The sequence below is a fragment of the Chelonoidis abingdonii genome, chromosome 3 (assembly GCF_003597395.2).
Source record: "Chelonoidis abingdonii isolate Lonesome George chromosome 3, CheloAbing_2.0, whole genome shotgun sequence".
NCBI lineage: Eukaryota > Metazoa > Chordata > Testudines > Testudinidae > Chelonoidis > Chelonoidis abingdonii.
The window spans coordinates 135893903-135919512 of NC_133771.1; the positions used below are offsets into that span (position 1 = coordinate 135893903).

General features: G+C 44.7%; 1 protein-coding gene and 1 long non-coding RNA gene across 2 annotated transcripts in view; one reads left to right on the top strand and one right to left on the bottom strand.

Annotated features, from left to right (window-relative positions):
- GALNT2 (polypeptide N-acetylgalactosaminyltransferase 2) overlaps positions 1 to 977 on the bottom strand; it is a 166117-nt gene extending 165140 nt beyond the window's left edge. Inside the window, exon 1 of the mRNA XM_075064141.1 lies at positions 799 to 977. Within this exon, the coding sequence (XP_074920242.1) occupies positions 799 to 909 (111 nt within the window). The 5' untranslated portion in view covers positions 910 to 977. The remainder of the gene's footprint in view (positions 1 to 798) is intronic.
- The window catches only part of LOC142046593 (uncharacterized), a 782351-nt gene that overhangs the window by 512720 nt on the left and 244021 nt on the right, over positions 1 to 25610 (top strand). The gene's annotated exons all lie outside the window — the stretch shown is intronic.

The following is a 25610-nucleotide window of genomic DNA, read 5'->3' on the forward strand; positions in this document are numbered from 1 at the left end:
AGATGAGGAGAAAACAGATATGGGAATTGATCCCAGCTACCGACCAAATACTATTTAAGAGATGTTGGAAGAAACAACTGGTTAATTACATAAGGTGAATATCTAGTCAGAACATCTCTTCCTGCCCATTCCCTCTTTGCCCCAAGCCCGGCCCCCATTCTCTACCCTCCCACACAAAACTTCCCCACAGCCTGGGACGTGGCTCGTTGCAGTTGGAGAAGGAGGGATTCATACAATGACGAGGTGAAACCAGTCTGAAGTCCACAAAGAAACCATCTGCCTTTTAAAACGTGCTGCGGGCGGGGGGAGGGGGGTTTACAAGCTTTTATCCACCCCCTCCCCTCCCGTTCTTCGTAGATGGCAGAGGGGAAAAGAAATGAATCCCCTCCTCCCGCAGGGGAAAAGCCCCGGGTCACACCACTTGGGGAGAAGAGACAGCGCAGAGGGGAAGCTGGGGAAAGACGCCCGCACACTGTAGGGGAAACCCGGGAGACGGGACGACTCCCTCTCCCCCGCCGGACACACACCCTAAGGGGGTGCGAGGGGGCCCCCAGCAGCTCGCTGTGGGGAAGGGAAAGTCGGCACGCCGCGGAGTGAGAGGCTGCGGGGAGCCCACACACGCCACGGGAGGGAAGGGGCTCGGGGGGGAACGGCCTCGGCGCTGCGTGGCGGGGAAGCGGACCACGGGCCACATGGGCTGGGGAATCCCTGCACGGGAGGGAGGGGACCAGACCGCCGCGGGCCCCAGGAGCGGGGAGACACCCCGAGGGGAGCCGCCGCCCCCTGGCTCGCACTCACCTTCCTGCCGCCCCCGGCCAGCGCGGCGCTGCCCCCCGAGTACATGTAGTAGGCGATGCCCAGCACCCAGAGGAAGGCGAAGCAGAGCAGCAGCCGAGACCTGCGCCGCATCCTCCCGCCCGCCCCGTGCAGCCGCTGCCAGGCCACCAGGAAACGGCCACCAGCCGCCGCCACCGCGCAGGGTCAGGGGGCAGAGGGCGAGCGCCCGCCCCCCGGCCAATCCCGAGCCGCCCGGCCCCACAAGGGGCGGGGCAGGGAAGGACTAGCGGCGTCTCCATGGTTACCTCACGCTGGGCCTCCCGCCGCCCCGCCCACTCTGGGTGGAAGGGCGGGGCCCTTGCCTGGCTCTCGTGACGCCCTCCACCTGCTCCGAGCGCCGCGCGAGCCTATCCCCCACCCGCCCCGTGCGCTGCCGCTTGGGAGTGCGTCTAACAGAGCGCCCGGGAGAGAGCGACGGGCAGCCGGCCCGGGTGCGGGTCAGTGTCTCCCCCAGACACAGCGCTGCTTCCCGAAGGGCTGGTACCCGGGGCGGCGCCCGGGCATCTGAGCCACTGGCAATACTTCCCTAGAGGGAATCTTTATAGACGAAGGGAAGGCGCTTCTCTACGGGGGAGGCACCCGTGAAGAAAGTGGTGCTGCTGCTGCTTGCAAGAGTTTACAACTGAATCCTCATCTTTTTCTCCTTGACGTTTAGCCAACTGACCTGTTAGGCTCGTTATAACCCACTCTGACCTAGACCACGTTTACATGAGGAAGCTGCATTGATTTAACTAAACCAGTTTAGAAACGGATTTAGTTAAATCCATGCAACCCCGTTGCACAGAAACTTATTCAAATAGGTAAGAAATCTTTAAGATGTACTCCAACCTTAAATGTTAAATCCCTCTAGCAGGGGTTGGAGGTTGTACAGGGATCCTTCTTCCTTGCCTGCTTGGAGCGGCCTACAAGGGTAGGCCATCCATGCAGGGCCCCACACCCCTACTTTGACTTGTTGCATTTGGGACATCTCTTCCTGACACTGTTCCCTTGCCTTCTACTGCAGCCACCGATTACCCTGACTCTACCCCTAAGCAGCGCGAGACAGCTGCAGCACTGCTTCTGCTTCTCACTGGGGTCTGCTGACTTCTGTTTGTCACTTGCTGGGACCCTTTTGGTGCCACCGGTCTCCTGTTGTTCAGTTCTAACTGCCATCTGCTCTCACAGGGAGATAACACAAAACAAGAATGTGAAACTGAAAAGAACAAAAAAAATCACATAAACAGCATATACACCGCTACCCTGATATAATACTACCCAATATAACATGAATTTGGATATAACGTAGTAAAGCAGTGCTCTGGGGCAGGGGGGCTGCACACTCTGGATCAAAGTAAGTTCAATATAATGTGGTTTCACCTATAACATGGTAAGATTTTTTGGCTCCTGAAGACAGCGTTATATTGGGGTAGAGGTGTATATCAGCATCACAGTATCTGATTTAGGCATGACATTCATGATTTTTAAAGGTTTTCTCTATCATCTCACCAAGTTTTTTTTTTAACTTTAGTTCATTTTATTGCTGCACATACTGACAGAGTCTCATATTTCTATGATTCTTCTGTCTACTGATGCCAATAGCCTCTGCCAATCCTGCTGCCCTTCTGCCATTCCATCTGCACCAATGGCTGCAGTATCTGTTGCCAGGCTCTAGAAGACTTGACTCCAAGCAGTACAGGAATGTGGCAAGGGCCCAGTGTTAGGGCTGGCAAAAGCTCTGTTACATTAGCAGGAAAAGAAACAGTAGCCATTAGGAAGCGAGTGTAAAAACTGCCCCTGCTGCTCAGCAGAGCAGAGACTTTGTTGACAGTCTCATCAGAGAGGCTGATCCTTTCATATCAAGGCTGATTGCCTCTGCTGTAGTTGTTCAGCATCTGAGGATTTCATTCAAAGCACCTCCCAAGGCCTGAATGTGGGATACAATGTGTGACAAAGCGTATATCTACACTGCAATTGGAGGTGCGCTTACAGCACCAGTAGACATACCCAGACTAGCTTTAATCTAGCTAGCGCAAATATCAATAGCAGTGAAACTGCAACAGCATTGGCTTCGGTGCAGGCTGTACAAGGCTGTCCAAGACCCTTGGGTGGCTAGCCCATGTGGCAGTCCATGTTTTCATGGCTTCATTGCTATTGGTACTCAGACTAGCTAACTTAAAGCTAGTTCAAGTATGTCTACACATGATGCGATCACACCTTCAATTGCAGTGTAGACATACCCACAAACCGAGGAACACAAAACAATTATTCATGCTGGAAACTTAAAATGGTGCAAAGAGATTTATCCTGTTAGTGCAAATGATTCTGTAAATGCAGTTTCATTATTCTTAGTTTTGGAAGTAAATAATTTTCACTAGTAAAATTCAGGGAGATGCTCAATTTGTGTGGAACTTTTGGAACAAAATGATTGACATTTCTTGGAGTGAAGGAATAAGCTTGTCAGAGGTATAGGCTGCAGAGAGCCATATAGACATTATGAGATAGATCCTCAGGTGTCCCCAAAGCATGTTGAATACAGGAGGAGGGGATGAGGTGGGGAGGTGCAAAGGACATGGGGTAAATCATGGGGCCGGTTCTTTACTGGGCTGATTCTCAGTGTAGTTTAGAACAGCCACAGCAGCCAGTGATTGCCCCAGTGTAGGGATGTCCTGGCCACACCCACTATGCCATAGCTGAGGTAGGAACATGTATGCCAGCCATATGTCCCAGGAAGATTCCTTCACTAAACAGTTCAGATCTGCCAGGTCTTGAGACAGGGAGCATATACAAAGAAGATTTAACAGATCCAGTAACGGGATACTATTGACTAAATTCTTTTGCATAGAAAAGATCACACACTGATGTCTAAAGTGTTAAAATATGGAGCCTTCCCAATCTCTTTTAATCTTATAAGGTCTTCAGGGCCTGAGTCCCCCTTACAAAGTCCACAAGACTCCTTCCCCCTCCTCCCCTTACAAAGTCCACAAGACTCCTTCCTTGCCTTCTTCACAATCTCAAGACCTTCATTCAGATTTTCAAATACTTTCCTGCAGCCCCTGCAGTGTCCTCACTGGTTCACAGCAACATATGGCCCTACTACTAGACTTTTCATTCCACAGCAAAATTAGCCACCCATGCATGCACAGCAAATCCTTCCATAGCCACACACTTTACAGCTTAGCAAAATAATGTACTGCACATGCTCACTATGCAATTTTCAAAGGCTTATAACTCAGTCAAATCCAATGTAATTTCCTCTGGAACAAGCAAAGACCCTTCTGCTCAACAAGGGCTAGCTACTTCTATGCCAGATTTCACTTTTCGACCTTCTGCTGATTAAGTCGTAGAAAGATTTCAATAATTTATTTTAGAATGGGAAATGTATTTTTCATGCTTCTGATATTCGAGAATTACAGAACCAGTTTTGCTGAAACATTCCAAATATATTCATCTTTGGGCAGACACTAAGGCCAGAAAATTTCACCCTGAAATGTAAATGTTTCAGAAAGATGTAAGCAAGTAAAGCACAGGGAGTTAGAATGTAAATCATGCAGCTTTAACTATATATTAGTAGCTGCTTCTCCTATTATAGCACATTCACACACATACTTCTCTGCCCCCAAAATCCTATCCTACTTACTCAGCAAAGTAAAAACCAAACTAAGTTTGCCTTAAAGCAAGAAATGTAAGAAAAATGTAAGCAATCTTGAATGCATTTCAAAAGAAAATATTAGAATATTTTAAGAGCAGCATTGGTAGAACGATCCAGAGAATGTAAAGGGAAATCATGTCCCCTGATGGCAGATATCATCAATGTTTCCTTCAGAAGACAGCATGCTTCTACCCCACTTGAAATATGCCATTTTCCTACCAGTTCTGCAGAAACCTGTACAAACTATTGCCCTATTTCCAACTTGCCCTGCCTGAGCAAAATCATTGAGAAGGTTGTAACAACTAAACTCCAGCACCATGTAACTTCTTCCAATGTTCTCAACAATCAGATTTCAGAATGAGACATGGCACAGAAACAACTCTCTCGAAAGAAAGATGACGAGGGAAGAGAGAATCCTAAAGGGATTTGCTATAACATTGACCTCAGCTTTTGACTGAAGGTATCTGATCATCAGGTTTGTGTGACTCCTCAGGGTCATGCTGTACTCTTTATGGCTCCCAGTGACACAGCATTCTCAACAGTGGTGAAAAACGCTTTCTACCATTTGTGACAAGACAGAAGATTCCACCCCTTCCTGTCAGACAAGACTACACCCACTGTGATCCACAGCTCAAACTAGCACTAATGATTCTCACCAGGGGATGCGGGAAATACCAAGTGAAAGCTACAACTAGTACGTCACACAGCAGCCTGTCTTTTGACCAACAAAGATAAATCAGAACAAATTGCACCCCTCTGCAAATTCCATTAGCACTTTATACATTTCTGGTTTGAATTCAGAGTCATACTCCAAATCAACAAGGCCCTTAATAGCCTAGGACCAGGAAACATCAGAGACTATCTATCCATCTGCTACCCAGCAAAGCAGCTGCCCTCTGCAGGAAAACTTCAACTAAAATAGCCCTTGGATAAGTGGACAAAGAATTTCCAACTACAGAATGCCTTACTATATGGGATGAGAGAGCCTCAGCCTAACCATGTTCACCACCTATTCAAGAAGGTGTTTCCCCATTATCAGCATGCTCTTCCACCTCCCACACTACGTGAAAGGGGGAATAAGGGGAAAGCAAGACTTGCCAGAAGAGAGGAAGGAAGAAGAGGGTGGAGAAGGAATGAGAAAGTGAGGAAACAGAAAGACTGTCACTGAGCATGCTTTAAGCTACACTTCATGTTGCCCCACACTTGGGCCCTGATCTTGCACTCAGTGAAGTCAATGACAAAGGTGCCAGTCAATGCAGCATTAGAACCTTAGGTACCTCAGTGACAGGAATCTTAGAAATACAACAGATTAGGTAGATTATTGCCCTGATCTATTTAGAGAGATAGGTGTAGACTACCAGAAAAGCTTAGAAAAACAGAAAAAATAGAACAATGTGGAAAACAAATGCCATAAACACATATCAGCTGTGCTTGAATTGATCTTTTCAAAGGCATAGGGCCCAGTCTATCAGTAATAAGCAAATACACCTGTTGAATTTGAAAAAAATATTTTCTTCCAGATTTTTCAATTTATTACACAGTAGGACCATGTTCAAACATACTCAATGGAGCACAAATCCTCATCCCACCCACAACATCATGCTCATGGTTGACTGAGGACATAGCATTGTCTGATGGGTGTTATTAGTCCATATCTCCTGGTGCTCCCTCTTTGCCAGATGACGGTGCTACACAAATGGACTTATCTGAACATGCCCCAACACTGTGTCTGACACAGTAGTTTCACTACTTTTTCTAACACATTTGGTGTCTAGATGTATAAGCTACAATACAGTATTTATGTCATTTACTGTACATTATAGTCCAGGACACTGCTCAAGAATATTTTTCATCATGCAATTAAATAGTTGTTTTACATAGTATCCTTGATTTTTAAAATTAAAATGCATTATAAATAAATATAGTATGCATTTTTTATCATGTTTGTTTGCATATTTGTTTGCATAATCAACAAAATCTGGTATTAGGTTTCTATATCACACTCAAGAGCATATTTCATGTAAGAAAGAAAATAAATGCCCATAATAATTTCAGTTCACATAGCTTTCAGGAGTCATATATTGAATCTTTTACCAAATTTAATCATTCAATACTTTGGAAGGGACAGTAAATAGGTCATTACACAGCAGGAAATGGAAACCAACCTCAATTGTTGCCTTTATGGCCCTTTTGGCTTTCAAAATTTATATATTTCCTAAAGGCAAGACCAAAACAAAACGATCGAGACATTCCTCTCACACTCTTCTACTTCCAACACAAGGAACCAAATTCATCATTTGGGTAACTCCACTGAACCAGGGATGAATCTGGCCCAACAAGTCCATCAGAAAAACAAGAGAATTTCAAAGAAAGAGACTGCACCTCAGGGACAGTGTTTTCCTGGCCCTGTGCCCTTTCCAGAGCTTCAAATAGAACAGCAAGTGTTTCCATTCAAGAAGAGAGATTGCAAATGGAAGGACTTTCCATCTGTGTTTTTTTAAGCTGAAGGACTTTGATAGTACAACATCAAGTTATGAGTCTTTTTTCCTCCCTCACTCCACCAGAGTAATGTTCACTGTTTTCTCAACTTCCAAAAGTATTTCTGCATAGTCAGTGTGTAGCGAGAGAGATGCATCTCTCAGAGAGATGGCTAACTTTGATTTTACTTGTCAATTTGTCTCTTCTACTTATACAGTTGTAAATGAGGTCATATCTATTAAAATAATATTCTGTCTTAAGAAATTCACAAGCAAAGAAATTTATCCAATAATTTAGATATCGATATACGAAGTGTGAACCTCATCTTCCATACACAGGTGTATCACAGGGTGGCTGGCCCCTGTAACTGAAGCAGGTACAGCCCCCGTCTGCCAGAGCATCTGCTCCCAGTCAGGGCCGGCTCCAGGATTTTTGCCACCCCAAGCGGCGAAAAAAAGCAAAAGCTGTGATCGCGATTGGCGGCAGCTCCTCCGCGCTGCTTTCTTTTTCGGTGGCAATTCAGCGGCAGGTCCTTCCCTCTGAGAAGGACTGAGCGACCTGCCGCTGAATTGCAGCTGAAGAACCCAACATGCTGCCCCTTCCGCTTGGCCGCTCCAAGCACCTGCTTGCTGAGCTGGTGGCTGGAGCCGGCCCTGCTCCCAGTTGCCCCAGTTAAGAGGGTGGGGCTGTATCTGGGGCTATAAAGGGTTAGCAGGTGTTCCAGTGAAGGGCTGGCTGTGGGAAAGAACTGTCTGAGAGAAAATGAGCCAGAAAGAGTAAGGCAGCAGGACTGGTAAAGCCTGTGGTATATGGGCAAGCCTAGGCCTGGTCAAAACTAAAGAGCTACCCCTCAAGCGCAGGGAAGGAACCAATTACGCCCAGACCACAAATGAATTCTTGGGACAATGAATGAGAAAACAGGAGCAAAGGTCAAAGGTTAAAAATCAGGGATTTAGAAGGGGACACTGCAGAGAGCCGGGGACATTGCTCACTAGTCCTCAAAGGTGTACAAGAAGGAGTCAGTGGACACCATCCAGTAGAACTGGAATAGGACTGCTAGAATAGAATCCCCTGGGAGGGGAGACAGTGAAAGCCAGAGCAGTGCCGGATCAGCAAACCAAAAAAAAAAAAAAAAGTGTTCGTGCCGCCCTAGGATTGGGCAGAATGCCGCCCCGTAGATTCTGCCGCCCCAGGCACAAACTTGCTCGGCTGGTGCCTGGAGCGGGCCCTGAGCCAGAGATGCAAAGAGTGAGCCTTTTGATCTCAGACTTAGCTTTGGGGAAGTGTAGCAGCATCCCTGCAGGGACCTCCTGGCTCCTGCCCCTGCTGGGCTGAGAAAGTCACACAGAGACCTTTTGGTGCAGTGCCTACCTGGTGCTTTTATTTATAGGCTGTGCTTCCACCATACAAGTAGTCCCCTTCTTGCAGTCCCCCAGCGTGAGAGAGGGGACAAGCTATCACTCTCTGCTCCCCTCACTGCCTTTCCTCTACTACAGCTTTCCTCTTTCCAGCTCTCCCCTGGCTTCCTGCCTCCGTGGCTCTTATCCAGCCCCAGCCTGATGAGGCAGCAGCTGTTTAAGCTTCCCCAATCAGGGCCAGGCGGTCTACCCAGGTCCAATTCACCTCCGTTAATTGGAGCTTGAGTGACAGAGGGTTAGCTAAGCAGTTTTCTGCTTAGTACCCTGCCATGGGAAGGTACCCTATTCTATTCTGGATGGAGCCAGCTATTGTTATCTTAAATCCTTTGAAGCTGGGTACCCAAGAGACAGTCTTATCTGTGTGATGATTTCACCTTTCCGGGGTTCCTGAACAGCCACCTCCTTTGATTTAACTCTATGCATTCAGGCAAGCAAGAATACCAAACTGAACAGGGAGACTGAGGAACACTTAATATTCATAAAAGGTATTACAGTTTCCCAGTTTGTCACAAGGAATAACTCCACTGAAATTAATAGAGTTATAATGGGGTAAAACCAATGTGAGAGAAGAATGAGGCCTACATTTATCTCTCTTTTTCAAGATGGGTGCAAAAACAACATTAATATGCACTTGTAATTATGGTTCTAATGCATACAAACTTCCTACCAATTATCCCTGCTAGGAGCAAGAATAATTTATCCATGGAGATACCAGTCAAGGTCAGTATCAGGCCCAAATTGAACACGCATAAATATGTGGATCATGGCATTTGACACATGGGCTCCACCCAAGCATCCCTCTGTGAAGAGAGTAGCCCCTCAACAAGTCTGGGGACAGGGCTGGCCTTACCATGAGGCGAACTGAGGTGGCCACCCCAGGTGTCAAACTATGGGGGAAGAGGGAGCACTAGGACCCAGAGTGTAGAAAATCGTGTCTGCTACTGGTGCATATGTATTCTCTCTGCCCTAGATGCACAGAGATGGTGGAGTGCTGTGCTGGAGGAAGGAGGGCACAAGAGACATAACAGGCAGGAGAAAAGGTGAGAGGAAAAGCAGAAAGCAGCAGGAGCTGCAGGGAGAGAGAGGAGGAGGAGGAACCTCTTATGTACCTCTCTAGCACCCCCAGGAGCCTGGACTGATTAACACCAGCTTCTCAGGGAGCTTCCTGTTTCCTGCTGCTTCCCTGAACCCACTTGAAGAGACCAGGTAGTCAACTGAAGTAGTAGGAGCCAGTTAGACCCTTAAGATGCTGATATCTTCCCTCACTCAGGCCCTGCTACCAGCCTGTTATTTGTCCCCTTCAACTGAGTGTTGAGAGCCACTATAGCTGGCACAGAACAGCAGTCATGAGTGAAAGAAGAAAATGCCCCTCTGGGGCAGCATTCAGAAAAAGAAAGAAAGCACAGGAAGCTTTTATATCTAAGCAGGAAGGAGCTCTCCTGAGACACATAGACACAAATGTTCACGGTGAGCCTTCCGGCCCCAGTGAGGATGTGAGTGGCGTGGAGATGTCTGATCTTCCCGTTAGTCAGAGTATAGGTGACCTGGCAGCTACTGCAGCATCCATATCTCCATCTCAAATGGTGTAACCATGCACATTCCTGAAGAAAATTGTAGATCAGAGAAGAGTGTTATAGAGGTGCAAGAAACAGCTGCTGCTGAGGTTAGTTCCTTAAGTCTAGATGATCCAGGACTGTGGACCCGGTTGAGCAGTAGCCTGAGGGACTTCTTTGTACTGCATGGGCCATAACAAGTGAAAAACTTCATGTTCCCCAAAGACAATGAAAATAGAAGTTTCCATCCAACACATTACTGGTGTGAAACCCAGAATGTGCAGTGTGGAGCTGCCTGCTCGCCAAAGAACATATAGGAAGTGACAGTCTCTCAGCCTAAGTGATGATTCACACATCCCAAACAGAGAGAGATAGAGTCTCTTACGGCAAAATGTTCTGAAGTTGCCATGGTGAGCATGCTGTGCTACCAAAAACCTATGCATGCACAGTACACCAGAGAGCATTCCATAGGTGGAAAGAGCTTGAGATGAGACTACTAAGGTTAAAGGCCACCATAGATGATCAGCATCAAGAGAAGATTGCATCAGAGTCTCTTTACTGGCAAAATGTTCTGAAAAGGCTCATTGCCATTGTGAGAATGCTTGCTACCCAAAACCTAGCACTGTGTGGCACTCAGCTGTATGTGCCCATGGAAAAGCACTGATGCTTCCAGAGCATCTAAGTACAAGTCACCCTGCACTGTGGCACTTCAGATCAGCTGTATGTGCCAAACAATGGAAACTTCCTTAAAATTGTGGAGCTGATGGCTGAATTTGATGCTGTACTCCAGGAGCATCTAAGAAGAGTCACCACCCAAGAAATGTACACATACCACTAACTTGGAAAAACAATTCAAAATGAGATCAAACAGTTACTGGCAACAAAAGTCAAACAGAAGATTGCGGCAGATCTGAAGTCAGCAAGATATTAATCTGTTATTCTGGACTGCACACCTGATATCAGCCATATGGAACAAATGACTTTAATGGTGTGTTTTGTAACAAGAACAGAACCTAGTGAAAATGTCCCTGCAATGGTGACTGTCAGAGAGTATTTTCTAGAATTTATTGACATTGATGATACTACAGGAGCTGGTATGACAAACATGCTTCTTAAAAAGCTGGAAGATACGGGAATTGCAATAGCTGACATGAGAGGTCAGGGCTACACTAATGGTGCCAACATGAGAGGAAAGAACAGAGGAGTGGAGATATGGATCCAAGAGTTAAACCCTTGAGCTTTTTTTGTCCCGTGCAGTTCTCATTCATTGAACTTGGTGGTCAGTGATGCAGTATCAGCTTCTAGTGAGGCTGCTGAATATTTTAATGTAATTCAAAGAATCTATGTGTTTTTCTCTGCATCAATTCATCAGTGGCAAACTTTGAAGCAATATCTGGGAACATCCTCTCTGACACTGACACTACTGAGTGCCACACGATGGGAAAGTCAAGTGGAGGCGATAAAGCCTATCAAACACCAAATTGGGACAATAGATGATGCCATAGTTGCAATTATGGAGGATAATGCTATGATATGAACTGTTTGTGGGAGAACAGTGGCAGAGGGAAATGGAATCACCAGAAACATACATAACTTCAAATTTCTGTGTGGCTTAGTGTTGTGGCATGACATACTGTTTGAAATAAATGTTGTAAGCAAGAGCCTCCAACGTGTTGACCTTGATATATCTGGAGCAATGGAACAACTGGACAAAGCAAAGTCATACCTACAGTCTTACCGGTCAGATGAGGGATTTCAAAACATGCTGAAGAGTGCACAGAAGTTGGCAGAGGAACTTCACACTGAAGTTTTTTTCCCACCAATTCAAGAATACAAGAGTCACTGAAGATGAAGACATTTTGATTACAAGGCACGGGATAATCCCATAAGAGACCCCAAACAACAATTCAAAGTCGAATTCTTTAACCAGATGTAGATTGTGCAATATAGTCAGTTGAAGAACATTTCATGCAGCTCAAGGAACACAGCAGTATATTTGGGATGTTGTATGATATTCCAAAACTCTTCACTATACCTGAAGAAGACCTACACCATCAGTGCAGGGCACTAGAGACAGTGTTGACACATGATGATGTGCAATATCGATGCAAGTGATTTAGGTGATGAACTGAAAGCCCTTTCAAAATACATTTCAGCAGGATCAACTCCAAAGGCTGTTCTGGAACATATGCGCACAAATAAGATGACCACCCTCTTTCCAAATGCTTTTGTTGCTCTGCGCATACTTCTAACACCTCCTGTAACAGTTGCCAGTGGAGAACACAGCTTCTCCAAGCTGAAGTTAATAAAAACACATCTACGCTCCACAATGACACAGGAGAGGCTGGTCAGCCTTGCAACTATCTCAGTAGAGCATGAGCTGACCCAGACTGTGGACCTTCAGGACGCAGTTCAAATCTTTGCAACCAAGAAGGCACAGAAAGCACCACTTTGATTATTCAAACAGATAAAAATGCCAGTGTTTACTATGCAGGCAAGAAAAGTTACATTTGCTGTTCAGGCATTTGAAAGTTAAGTGTTACTTAAAATTTTGCAACAAGGCATTTTAAGTTGTTAGTTCTCCTTTTTGGGGGTAGGTAGCAAAGCAGTATCATGAGAGGAGTAAAAGAGGAAGGCAGAATTGAGACCTTTCAAAGTTTTGGCCCAAGCAAGGGGGAATGGTGGCATCATTTGAGCTCCCCGCCTCAGATGCCAAAATGTTGTGGGCTGGCCCTGTCTGGGGACAGCTTGTACACTGCACTCCCTCTGCTGGCCACAGGTTTTCCAGACAGTACCTGTGGGGAGCACCTGTCAGCATTTGGCCTTCTACTGGTAAAGTTCAGTGTCAGTGTTGCTAAAATACACTTGCCAAATGCCCATACATGTGAACTTTGAGTGACTTTTTAAAAAGGTTTGAGTTTTCATTGCTCCGTGGGTGATAAATTATGTTCTACCCGGATGTTCCAAGACAATCCTACAGGAACTACTTTTCAGCTGTTCAGTACAAAGTTAGTAACAGAAGGTCTTTAGGTTAATAATTATATAAAAGCTGGATAAATATTTGCCTAGAGGTACATATGTATATACATACATTTTATCTTAGTGTTTCATGCGGCAGCAATGGCAAAAAAGACAGTGCTAATTCCTGCCTTTAACTGAAGCAGCCAGGCCAGGAGTTATTGATGTTTTGTCAGCAAAGCATTTGTCCCAAGAATCACCTGCAGTTATCCATAACTTATGCAGTGAAAGAAAGGATGAGTGGGTTGGTTCTTAATTCTTCATGTTTGTTTTAGTGTTAGAAAGTATTACAATGGATGAGAAGCACTTGAAAATCACCAAAATGTGTGTGATGTAATTTGGATGGCCGCTGTTCCCTTACAGGGCAGGCTGGTTCTAGATGCGTTGTTGTTGCAATGAGCTGCCCACACTGTTTATTATCCATATGTATTGGAGCAGTTTACACAAGGGTTCTCTTGCTGGCTAGTGTGCAAACCTGATGGCAACAGAGGCTAAACATACTACCAAACCTATAGGTCATGATTCCTTGAGGAAGAGGGGTATGCCCCAACATGTAACCCAGGCACATATCCTAGCACACCCCTATGCACTGTGGAGAGATCTGCCTGGCTGTGTGCTTGGAAAATTACTCCCTATGCCCTCTTTAGTAGGCATCCTTGTACACCAGCAGGCCACAGTGCAGGATTTAGCCAGACAAAGAAGACAAAAATCTTCATGTTTGGCTGTCTTGTGGTGTGCATGTGTTGGTTTTTGTTTTGGTTTGGGTTTTTTTAAGCTTCAGGGCATTTTCTTGGAGTGGTCAGCTGGAACTAAAACCCTGGTTTGTATAGTAAAACTGCTTGTTTTAATCTCTCAAGTCATAAATTTGCTCAGTCCAGTCTTTTTGTGGAGGGTGGTATCCTTCTAGGCCTGTTGGAGAGTAATACGTGTTGGTGCGATTAATCCCATTGAAATAGTTTTCTGGTGCATTACCTTAATAAAACAATTTCCCCGGCAGCTTGGAGTTCCCTGGATCACATCAGGATGTTCTTTGCTGGTGTTCTGTAGTCCTTTCAGTTTTTCTCCATTGCTTTTTGGGCCAGGTTGCCTCCAAGCATACCATGTGCTTCAGTAATAATAACAAAAGGCAAAAATAAAGCCACTCATAAGACCATTATTTTCATTAGCTCTTCTGTTCTAAAAGCCAGGAAAACATCAGCAGGGCCCACTAGACCCTAGCCAGCTGTCTTCTTCTTCCAGTCATCAAAACAGTGAGCTATTATGTAAGCTCTACTAGAAGAGTTTGCTAGGAAACCAAATTAGTTCAGGATCTCACTGGTATCTTAGGTGCTAAGTTTGATCAACTAGCCCTCTCAGGTCAAAGTCTAGAAAGTATAGAATCAGAACAGATGGAGCAGAACCAAGAAGAAACTGTGAGGAAATTGAATTAAGGCACACACGCACACACGAAGAAAACAGATGTCACATTGCTACCAATTCATGGAACACTAATGTTAAACTACAAGTATTGCATCGAAACAATGAATTACCACCAAGTGAGAGTGGTCAATGTCAGATTTCTGGCATTATTTACCAAGTGGTCTAATCACATTTATTACAGCTAGAGCTACAGAAAAGGTTGCAGGAATTTCTTCATTTTGGGCTAGATTCTACCCAGCATCCTTCCATGAATACTCCCATTTTCTTCTATATAACTACTGCTGGAGTGGAGTAGTATGCAGCATGAGGAAGACAGGAAGAGTGGCAGAGTCTAGCCTTTCATATTTTTTCTTTCAAAATAAATTTTTTTTCAAAGAAATTTTAATACAAAAAAAATTGCACTAAAGGCCAAATTGTGTCTTTTAGGCATTGGTTTGTATTGGCAATGCATAGACCAGGGACAGCTCAGGAAGTTTTTACATCCGTGTAACTCACTGACTTCAAGAGAGTTACTTCCAATTTACATCCTTGCAGATTCCTGTGTCACTGCACATGTTCTCAGGCCCTGCAGTCCCTGGTGGATATCTGGGAAGGGCACTTTGATGCAATATTGCATTTGCCTGATTGTACCATGAGCTCGTTTTATCACTCATCAAAGGAGCAGGCGAGAGATGTCTGGTTTATGACGGAGAGATCCTAAGAGATTATGGATACTTATTTGTCTTGATCTGTCCCTGCCCTCCAAAAATGTCATTATGCAGCTGCTGTGAAGCAAACCAATATATTTTAAAATAAAGGGCCAAATGATGCCCTCAAAGGCCCAAATGTGGCCCCTGCTGAAATTGTTGGGAGCCCTCTCCTCTCTCAAACTGCCTAGAGTAGAATTTGAGCCAAAGACTTTACAAAATACTTGTATGTGGTTGAACTGAAGGAGTGGAAACATATGTGGGAAGCAACGGGACATGGTGATATTCTGAGAGAGCTGCAGATAAATGCCAGTGAAGCACTGGGTCAGTATTGGACAAGGGACCTGAGGGAGGCTGGAGGCTGACACTGAGGATTATATTTTATAATTTATTTTTGAAAGAAAAATATCTGGAACCAGGATGGGTCAAGTGGATATTATCAAAGAGGTTACATTTAAATTGATGGTGTTCTAAAAACAATGACTGCAATGTTAAGACTTTCTGAACTCACTCCTATAGCATACAGCCCAACTTTTTCAGTCTGACTACATGCCAAACTTGTCTACAACTACAGTGCATCATGTAATAATAGTGAGAGCAAAGGGTGTGGATCGTGGGAAATTAAGGGTGTATGTGGGTGTAAATGACAGCAAAATGTAGCTCTATGTGTCTATGCCTATGCCAAGGAATGAGACAAGGTGGGTGAGCTATTATCTTTTATTGGGCCAACTTCTGTTGGTGAAAAAGACAAGCTTTCAAGCTTACACAGAGTTCTTCTTTAGGTCTGGGAAAGGCACTCAGAGTGTCACAGCTAAATACAAGGTGGAACAGATTGTTTAGCATAAGTAGTTAGCGCGTATTGTAAGGAACCATTCAAGGTGAAATGGCCAGTTAACTCCAATGCATTTATAGGACAAAAAAGGGGGCATAGTGTTATCAGATTGTTAAAATAAGCCATAAAACCAGTGTCCATGGCCATGTCTACACGTACAGCACTGCAGCGGCGCAGCTATACCAATAGAGCTGTGCCACTGCAGAGCCTCTAGTGAAGATGCTCTATGTCAACAGGAGAGAGCTCTTCCGTTGGCATAAAAAACCCACCCTCTGAGCAGCATAAGCTATGTTGGCAGGAGAAGCTCTATTGCCAACATAGTGCTATGCACACAAGTGCTTATGTAGGTATCATTTATGTCACTCAGAGGGTGGAATATTCACATCCCTGAGCGGCACAAGTTTTGCCCACATAGGCAATAATGTAGATATAGCCTATGAATGTCCTTCCTCATCACATTGTTCAAAACACTGCGATGACGGCTAGCAAGGGATTTCCAGTCACTTGAAATTGATGTGGGAGATTATCCTGTGGATTTGTATTCCTTTTTTGGGCAAGAGTATGGAACTCAAGAACAAGCTGCAGTAATACAGAGCTGTACAACTTGTGTTGGATAAATAATTGAGGGCTATGGATAAACAGGTGAACACCAGCTGGCTAAGTCTGGAATTAACTGTAACACATACTGCACAGCAGAATCTTGGATTTGGAAGCTACTAGGTCTCAGCAGACATTCCAGCTATTCACTTCCAAAGACTGCCAACACACATGTAAGACCTGGTGTCTGACCTAATATAAACATAAGCCGTGCTGTACTGGAACAAGTCGCTGTTGAGCCATCTAGCTTGGTTTCCTAGCTCTGTCTGTGGCCAGTATGTGATGAGTCACAGGAAGTTGAAAAATCCCCGAAAATACATGAAGTCAGTTGGGCATTGCTATATGCTAGGGGGAGGAGGGAATTCCTTCCTGATGCCACCAGCTGATCAATCCAATCCAATCACTGTGTATAACCATCCATTGAAAAGAAAGAGGAACATCTGACTTGTGCTAGTCATTTACAGTCTGATGTAGCTTTGGAAATGTTTTTCTCCTCTGGATTCTTCAGGGATTTAAAGATTTACAGTTCTGGTTAGAAAAAGAATGCAATTTCAATATCAGATTAATTTTATGCCCACGGCAGCCAGAAGTAGAAATAAGCATTCTGGCAAATGTATAGAGGACATTGGATGATTGCCAACGGAACAGAAGACAACATGAGAATGAGAAAAGAAATACTATATTCCAGCGTAGGTCTGAGATAATGATGATGAGTAATCTATTACAGATTATTTCTGCTTGTTTTAAACCATACAGACCTTCCAGGAATAATGTATGTTTAATATCAAACCACTTCAAATCACTCCATTGCAGTACTCCATTGCTTCACACTCATAAACAAGACAAATATGGGGTAGCCTGTTCCATCAGACTCTGCTGTAATAAACATGGGGAGGCTGAGGGAGGTTGGGTTTTTCTGCCCACTGTGGGGAGCAGGATCATGTGCGGCTGGCTGAGCGGGAATGAAGGAGACTCTCTTAAGGCCTAAACTGTCCCCAGGAAAAGCATGTCCTCCAGTTTCAGACACAATACTACCCCCCAAAAGAGTAGCTCCTTTCTCCATCTGAGACACTGAAGCCTCCCATAAAAAGCAGCTTATCCTATTTTGACAATAAGTTATCCCACAGAGAGTAATTCCCCACAGTCTGGGACACTGAGGTCTTTCACAAGCAGCAGCTCCCCCTAATGTGAGACACCAAACTTCCCCCCAAAGCAGCTCCTCCACTGTCAGACTCTGGCCCCTCTCCCCACACACAGAGAGGTTCTCCCCCCGTCTTTTCAAACACCCACAGCAGGTAGCTACAGTCAAGTGCTGGCAGCGTCACAAACATTTAATTTCTTCATACCAACTGACTTTAACTACAGGTTCTGGTTGTAAAATCCCTTCTTCAGCAAAACTGGATGTCTTGAGGGACTGGTGTGGAATACAGAGGTTCCCTGGCTCTCCCTCTGCTTAGTAATTACCAGAAATTGTTACTGTTTGACACTTTGACAGCAACTGGTACTTGGTTGCTTATCCATAAGAAAAACTGTACTGAGACTATTCTATTTCTTTTGCTAACACACTGTCATTAAATTGGTAAGATTCCAGAGCCTTCTCACTCTGCCTACCACAATCAAAAAGGCAATAAATGCAGATTAAATTTAAAGTATTTTTATAGTTTGGAAACTTACTATTTCTAAGCAATTTTTTTATTTGTGCAAGTCCCACTTATGGTCACATGAAAATATTGACAGAATCCAACATTTCTTGGATTATTTTTTTACTAAGGTACCTTTTGTGGTTTACTGATAGTAAATTTACTTACAGAGAATGTGGAATAAGCTGGTGGGCTCAGTCCAGTAACTATAGTGAACAAATGCCCAGATTACAATAACCAGCATAGCAGTTGGCACTTATGTGAGATAGTCTGCATAACTCATTTGTGGTTTCACCCACTGAGTGTGACTATGTATATGGAGTACACAGACTAGCAAAGAAAGAAAACTACAGTATATATGTGTGTGCTGCAATTTTCAAAGGCAAGTAGGAAATTTAGCCACACAATTCATGTTAACTGAAAATTTAAAGAGAAATAAATATATACACACAAAACACTCACATCCATACAGACATATATGCACACATATGAATAAGAAAAGCCTCTGCAGTTACACTGCTATAGCAGTTTTTTATTCCTATAAATGAATGATGCACTTCCAGTCAATATATTCATCCAGTGCAATTTTGCCTCTGCCCAGAACCTTTCTTTTCACTATGAGGTAAATACTGATTCTCTTCTCATGACGCAATATCAGATTTTGGGTGGCTAACGTATAGGGTTGCCAGTTGTCTAATCACACAAATCCAAACACCCTAGCCCCGCTCTTTCCAGAAGGCCACACACCTGCCCCACCCCTTCTCTGAGGCCTTGCCCACTCCATCCCCTCTCCCTCCATTGTTCACTCTCCCCACCTTCATTCACTTTCACAGGGCTGGGGCAGGGGGTTAGGGTGCAGGCTCTGAGCTGGGGCCAAGGGGTTTGGAGTGTGAAGGGATCTCCGGGCTGAGCCTGGGGCAAGGGTTGGGGTGCAGGAGAGGGTGTGGGGTGCAAGCTCTGGGAGGGAGTTTGGGTGCTAGAGGGGGCTCAGGGCTGGGGCAGGGGGTTGGGGTGTGGGATGCAGGCTCCACCCAGAAGACGCTTACCTTGGGTGGTTCCCGGTCAGCGGTGCAGCAGGGCTAAATCAGGCTCCCTGCCTGCCCTGGCCCCACACCACTCCCAGAAGTGGCTGCCATGTCTGACCCTTGGTGGGGGGGAAAGGGGCTCCGTACGCTTTCTGTGCCCACAAGCACCATCCCCACAACTCCCACTGTCCGCAGTTCCCAGCCTATGGGAGCTGCAGAATTGGCACATGGGGCGCAGGCAACACATGGAGATCCTTTCCCACCCCCAGCGGCTACAGGGAAGTGCCAGCCACTTTCAGGAGTGGCGCGGGACCAGGGCAGGCAGGGAGCCTGCCTTAGCACCCTGTGCCGCCAAACTTTTAGCACCTAAAATCTCCTGGTTTGGCTTCAGTAGCCTCCAGGAGATAGGGCCTGATTCCAGGAGACTCCTGGCAAAATCAGGAGGGTTAGCAACCCTACTGACATGGAATTACGTCGAGGGACTAGGCCAGGACATAGCTGATAGAAAAATATGGTGTATGTGCATTGCTGATGTCTTTGTTTGGCAGAGAGGTGAAACTACTGAAATGAAGGAATTGCCAGGTTTCCTTTTCTTCGGCCAAATACTGAGCTGTATTGTCCCCTCTGCTGAGACATATGGTAGAATGAAAATAATGTACATGTGAGTTATATCTGGCTAGTTAGCATAGAAAGGGAGGATCAGAGTCTACTCAGGATGGTGGAAGTTCCTCAGTGCAACTACTGTGCAGCTGGGACTTTGTACGTTTTGGAGGCATCTCCAGCTGACAATGAGAGGAGATGGGGAGGTGGTTGCTATATATGGCCCTGTCCATTCTGCAATTCGTGGATTTTTCAGTGGAAATCCCTTCACAAGGTAGTGTAGCTCACAGCCACAGCAACTTCTGTATGTCTTCTTTTCCATACTGCATGCCCCATAGAGAGGAGGGTAATAGACTGCCATGATTAAGGTTAAGATTTTGTCAGGATTATTTTTAGTAAAAGTCAGGGACAGGTCACGGGCAAATAACAATTCATGGAAGACCATGACTTGTCCCTGACTTTTACTAAAAATAATCCTGACAAAATGGGGCTGAGGTGGGGATTAGAGTCGGAGTCCTGCTGTAGGGGGAAAGTGGTGTAGGGGAGAGGCCAGCACCTGCTGCCACTGTGATTGGCAGCTCTGGAGTCCTCCCTCTGTGGCTTGGAGCTCCAGATTCCTGCCACATATGGCAACCGAGAGCTATGGGGGCTCCTGCCACACACAGCAGCTGGGAGCTCCAGATCTGGTGGTGGGGAGCTGCAGGGTCACTCCACTGCCCGCAATAGCTCAGAGCTCTGGGTCCCCCCACTGTTCGTGGCAGCTGAGAGCTGTGGGGGTCCCCTGATGCCTGTGGCAGCTTGGGGCTCTAGGGCCCCTGCCACCTGACAGCTCCAGCCTCACTGCCATGGGACTGAAATGGAAAATGTCACAGAGGTCTCTGGAAGTCATAGGATCTGTGACTTCCACGACCTCCATGACATAATCTTATCCTTAGCCATGACCTGCCATGAGTGGCAGCTGGGCTCCGGAGTGATAACGTGTTGCAAGGGAGGGGAGGCACCAAAGAACTGCATGTAGAGACTGGCTCTGTTTAGGTATCCCTGAGATGTGCTGATTATCAGTGCAGTTGGAGGGCTCCCCAGGCAGCTGCACTGTGGCCCCTCAAATCCCTTCTCTGGAGAAAACAATGCATCAGAAACACCGCACAAGCATTCCCGCATCACACTTTTTTTCCATGATATAGAATGACAGAGTTCACTGTGATTCAGTTCCCCGGATCCAATTAATCATTTTCATAATTAAAAACATATGGTCAACTTGAAAGCACAGCCAGAGAGTTAGGCAACTCAACATGGAAGTGCATTGTTGCCTAATTCTAATAATACTGATTAAAACTGATCTTGCAGCCCTTGCACAGAAAACACTCCCACCAAAATCAAGGCCAGTATTTGCATTTAGCACATTCCATCCTAGATCACAAAGACCTCAACAAACATTAACTGAGCCCGGTAAAATCCCTGTGGATAAAGTTCTCATCCCTATTTCAAACCAAAGGCAAACGGAGATATAGTGATGTTAATTTTTTGGCTTTGATATCTTGTTACTGACCCTCCTTGCTTGTCTTTCTGAATCTGAACTGGAATTCCCCTCTTTTCCACTGTCTCCTCCTGTAGAGTTGATGGACCAACTTCAGTCCCCAAGTTTACACTATCCCCATTATTTTCAAGGGGGTTGCGCAGGGACAATCTAAGGACGGAATTTGACTCAGTAGCCATAACACAGTGAAGCATTTTAAAAATCTCCTCCACACTAGTTCATGAATTATCTACCTTAAAAACATCTTGGTCAGGTAGTGTCTCCCTGTAATTCTGTAGCAAAAGGGCAGCTAACTTTACAGTACTTGTTTAGTAATAGATTGCTCCTTTCCTTTGAACAGTCACATCACAGAAGTACACATTACCCACATCTCATTATCTAAGGAACCACATTTGGAGCTAAGGTTCTTTCCTGAGTTGTCTGAATATTCTATTCTACAGAAGACTCTGAGGCTTCTGAAAACAAAATAGCCCAGACAAGATGCAAGAATTATAGCCAATGATGTTGGTATTACATCGTTGTAACTAAGGTTCATGCCAATGTTTCCACTGTAAAGCCCATTTTACAAGAGTTTATATGACCCTGACATTAAAATGGATTTCAGGTAGAAACTGGCTAAACAAAATCTCAACACAGAAGTGAATGTAGGTCCAAATCTTGAAGTCCTTACTTAGGCACAAGTCCTACTGGCTCAGAGTCCAACTTTCACCCATAGAAACAATAAGATTTTTGCCCCTGACTTCAATAGATGCAAGACTGAGCCCTTGTTGGAAGATTTCCCCTGAGGAAGGTGGAATAAAAATAGAGTTGGGGCTTCAGGATTTTTTTTTCTTTTTCCTTTTCACGAAATTTGAGGAAAATCACTTTTGTTGTTTCTAATTCCAAGAAAACAGATAAATCTGTTTGGAGATGTGTTGTGCAATCTTCTTAAAGGAAAGAAAAAGCTTGCTCTACTAATAGCCATTCAGAAGGGGTATGTTGACTAATATATACTACCGAGCACATATGCATATATTAATAATATGTATTAGCCGGACCACATATATATATTAGTATGCATTAAGCACAAATGTTATAGCAATTATATAGCCTAAATTGGCCTATGATTTTTATATGGCCCTGCTCACTTATGCTAAGTATCCCGTAACCCCTTGCATTCACTGAAGTAAGTTTTGGCTTGAGCAAATAGGGAAGTTGTCAAGATCAGGACAGATGAGTGCTTTACCATAGCAACAGAAAGGGAGTTACTCTCCCAGTAGTCAATTATCAGAGGGGTAGCCGTGTTAGTCTGGATCTGTGAAAGCAGCAGAGAATCCTGTGGCACCTTATAGACTAACAGAGGTTTTGGAGCGTGAGCTTTCGTGGGTGAATACCCACTTCGTCAGACGCAGGTAGTGGAAGTGGGTATTCACCCACGAAAGCTCACGCTCCAAAACCTCTGTTAGTCTATAAGGTGCCACAGGATTCTCTGCTGCTCTCCCAGTAGTGTAGTGTAATGTCCCAAAGGAAGAGGACAAGATGTATGATTGTACTACTCTACTATGAACCTAGGAGATGGCGTCGTGCCCGTTAGTACTTGAAATACATGTGTTCAAAACAAAGAGATAAGGGGTACACCACAGTACTACAAAAACAAGGTAGAACGCTGATTGCTTAAAACTAGTTTCAGATGACATACAAAGTACCTTTTACTTGTAAACTGATAGGGTGTAAAAAGATGGCTTTAGGGATATAACTTTGGGAGCACACTTTCTGCATAAGGTAAATGTAACATCACTGCATGAGATGGCTTCCTGGAGACTGGTATTGTATAGAACATTTGTTGGGTTATTGCAATAAACCTGACTGATGCTGGTTATTTGGTCTCTTGAGTATGTTTCATAACAAATCAAAATGTGGTCAAGCAATTGACTATGTACTTTATCAACAGGTAAGATCATGGCCTGACTTACAGGGACCTTGCTGGGCTCAGTCAGCACTGTAAGCAGTGCTAGCAGGAGTCTCCCTGCACACCACAGCAGTAAGAGAGAGTGGTTATGCCGGTTCCCTGTGTGGGTGCACCAGGGAGGAAGCACACTCTGCATTCTCTCTCCCCTCTAACACAGAGGAAATCCTAATTTAACTCACTGCTGACTAGAGCCATACTGGTATTTTTCATTAGTAAATTTCCCTTGGACAATATAGGGCCAAGTCCTCAAATGGTGTAAATCAGTGTAGCTCTATTGAAATCAGTGGAGCTGTGCCACTTTACACCAGCTGGGGATCTGGCACATGCAGTACTAGCTAAGTGCTTGGTATTATTATTGTATAAACAAATTGCAAAGTCCTGGGAAGGGCTCAAGGAAATGAAATTCCAGACAATTTACTCAACTTTTTCCAACATTCCTTTCTAATGGTTTTGTCAAATATTACCATACATGTTTATGTTCACACTGTCTGGGTCTGTCTACCTAGTGCTCAGCAAGCATTTGATGGCAAACAAGGACTGTGATGAGTTGCCATAATGCTAAGAGCTTATTATACTTAGAAAATGTAATACAGAATGGCTCCTACTACATTATGGAGTCTGTATTACCAACAAAAGAAAAAGTAATTAAAATGGTCAAAATGAATGAGTAAAGTATATTCGATGGGTTGGCTTTACCTCCTTATTGTCTGTATACATTTACATGCTAATTTGCCAAATTCAGTTGTTTGCAATGGATCTCCCCATTATGAATGAGAACAAGCCAGGTTGTTTGGGTTTTTTTAGTTATAGGAAAGAGACATGATTCAATTTGAGGAAAAGGCTTGATGGAGATCCAATGGAAGTCAATGAATATTTTTCTATTGACTTCAATGAGAGCAGAATTGGACCCAAATTAAAACTACATCCATGAGCTAGGGGTGTGATTCCCAGCTCATGTGTACGCACTTGTGCTAGCTCTCGTCAAGCTAGTGCACTAAAATTAGTAATGTAGCCACAGTAGCACAGGCAGCGGTAGTGATGGCATGTGCTAGCTGTGCCCAGTACAACCCCATCTGAACCCTGTGGGTACATACTTGGCACGGCTGCGGTTGCCAGTGCAGGCCCAGATACACTACTATTTTTAGTGTGCTAGGTTAGATGAGAGCCAGCACAAGTATGTCTGTGTGAGATGGGAATCACAGCCTGCTTTGTAGCCTAGATGTAGCCTTAGAATTCTCAGACACCCCTTTCCTTCCCTAAAACTTTTTGGATGTTCTGAATTCTTTGGCTCGTTGTTTTATTTTTCATTTCCAGCTGTGGCCAGAACTGGAAGTGCCAACATACTGAGCGAAAGCCTGCTTCTGAGAGATTCCCAGGCTAATTTTGCCCATCCCAGAGGTATAAATAGTTGACCACAGCTGAGAGAGAGAAGTGCTGGCTGAGTATAAGGCTGGGATCAGGGAAGTCCTACGTTCTAGTCTTGACTATGCCATGGCAGCCTGCGGTAGCTCACTTAGCAGGCTGATCCAGCTAAGCACATTAGTTTTACTGAAGTCAGTAGAACTATTCATGCTGAAAGTTAAGGATCTGCTTAAGTGCTTCGATGGACTGGAGGGCCTTAGGCCCCAATTCAGCAACGTACTTAAACATGAGCCTAATCTTGACAACATGAGATCAATGGGACCGCTCAGGTGCTCAAAGTTAGGCATATGCTTAAGTATCTTGTTGTAGTGAAGCCTTTATCTCTTTGCCTCAGAGATCAGCAGAGTCTCAAAAATGAGGACGAGTAGTTGCACTTATTTTACTACACCTCTATCTCAATATAATGCTGTCCTCGGGAGCCAAAAAATCTTACCATGTTATAGGTGAAACTACATTATATCGAACTTGCTTTGATCCACCGGAGTGCGCAGCCCCGCCCCTCCGGAGCACTGCTTTACTGCGTTATTTCTGAATTCATGTTATATTGGGTTGAGTTATATCGAGGTAGAGGTGTATTGACTTCTATGGGGTTGTTTGGGGCATCAGGGCAGCATTTAGCCTAGTGTGTATAAAGCCCCGGATACAGTGATCTGAATGCACTAGGCACAAGTGGATGAATGACATGGACAGATGATAACATTGCTTCTGAAGGTCCTGGCTTTCTTAACCTGATCACTTTTGTCAGACTTTTAATGTCTTTTATTGTTTTTGATGTTACTTGATAGCAAATTTTCTTGGGAACTCTAAAAACACAGGCTATGTCTTCACTTACACACATACTCAAATAGTGGATCTTGTAATGCTCCCACATTTCCCATATCTGCACCTGAGAGACTACATATGCTGTACTGAACATGGATATAAATGCTGTGTACACACATATACCCTCATCCACACTGCCGCTGTTGTTAT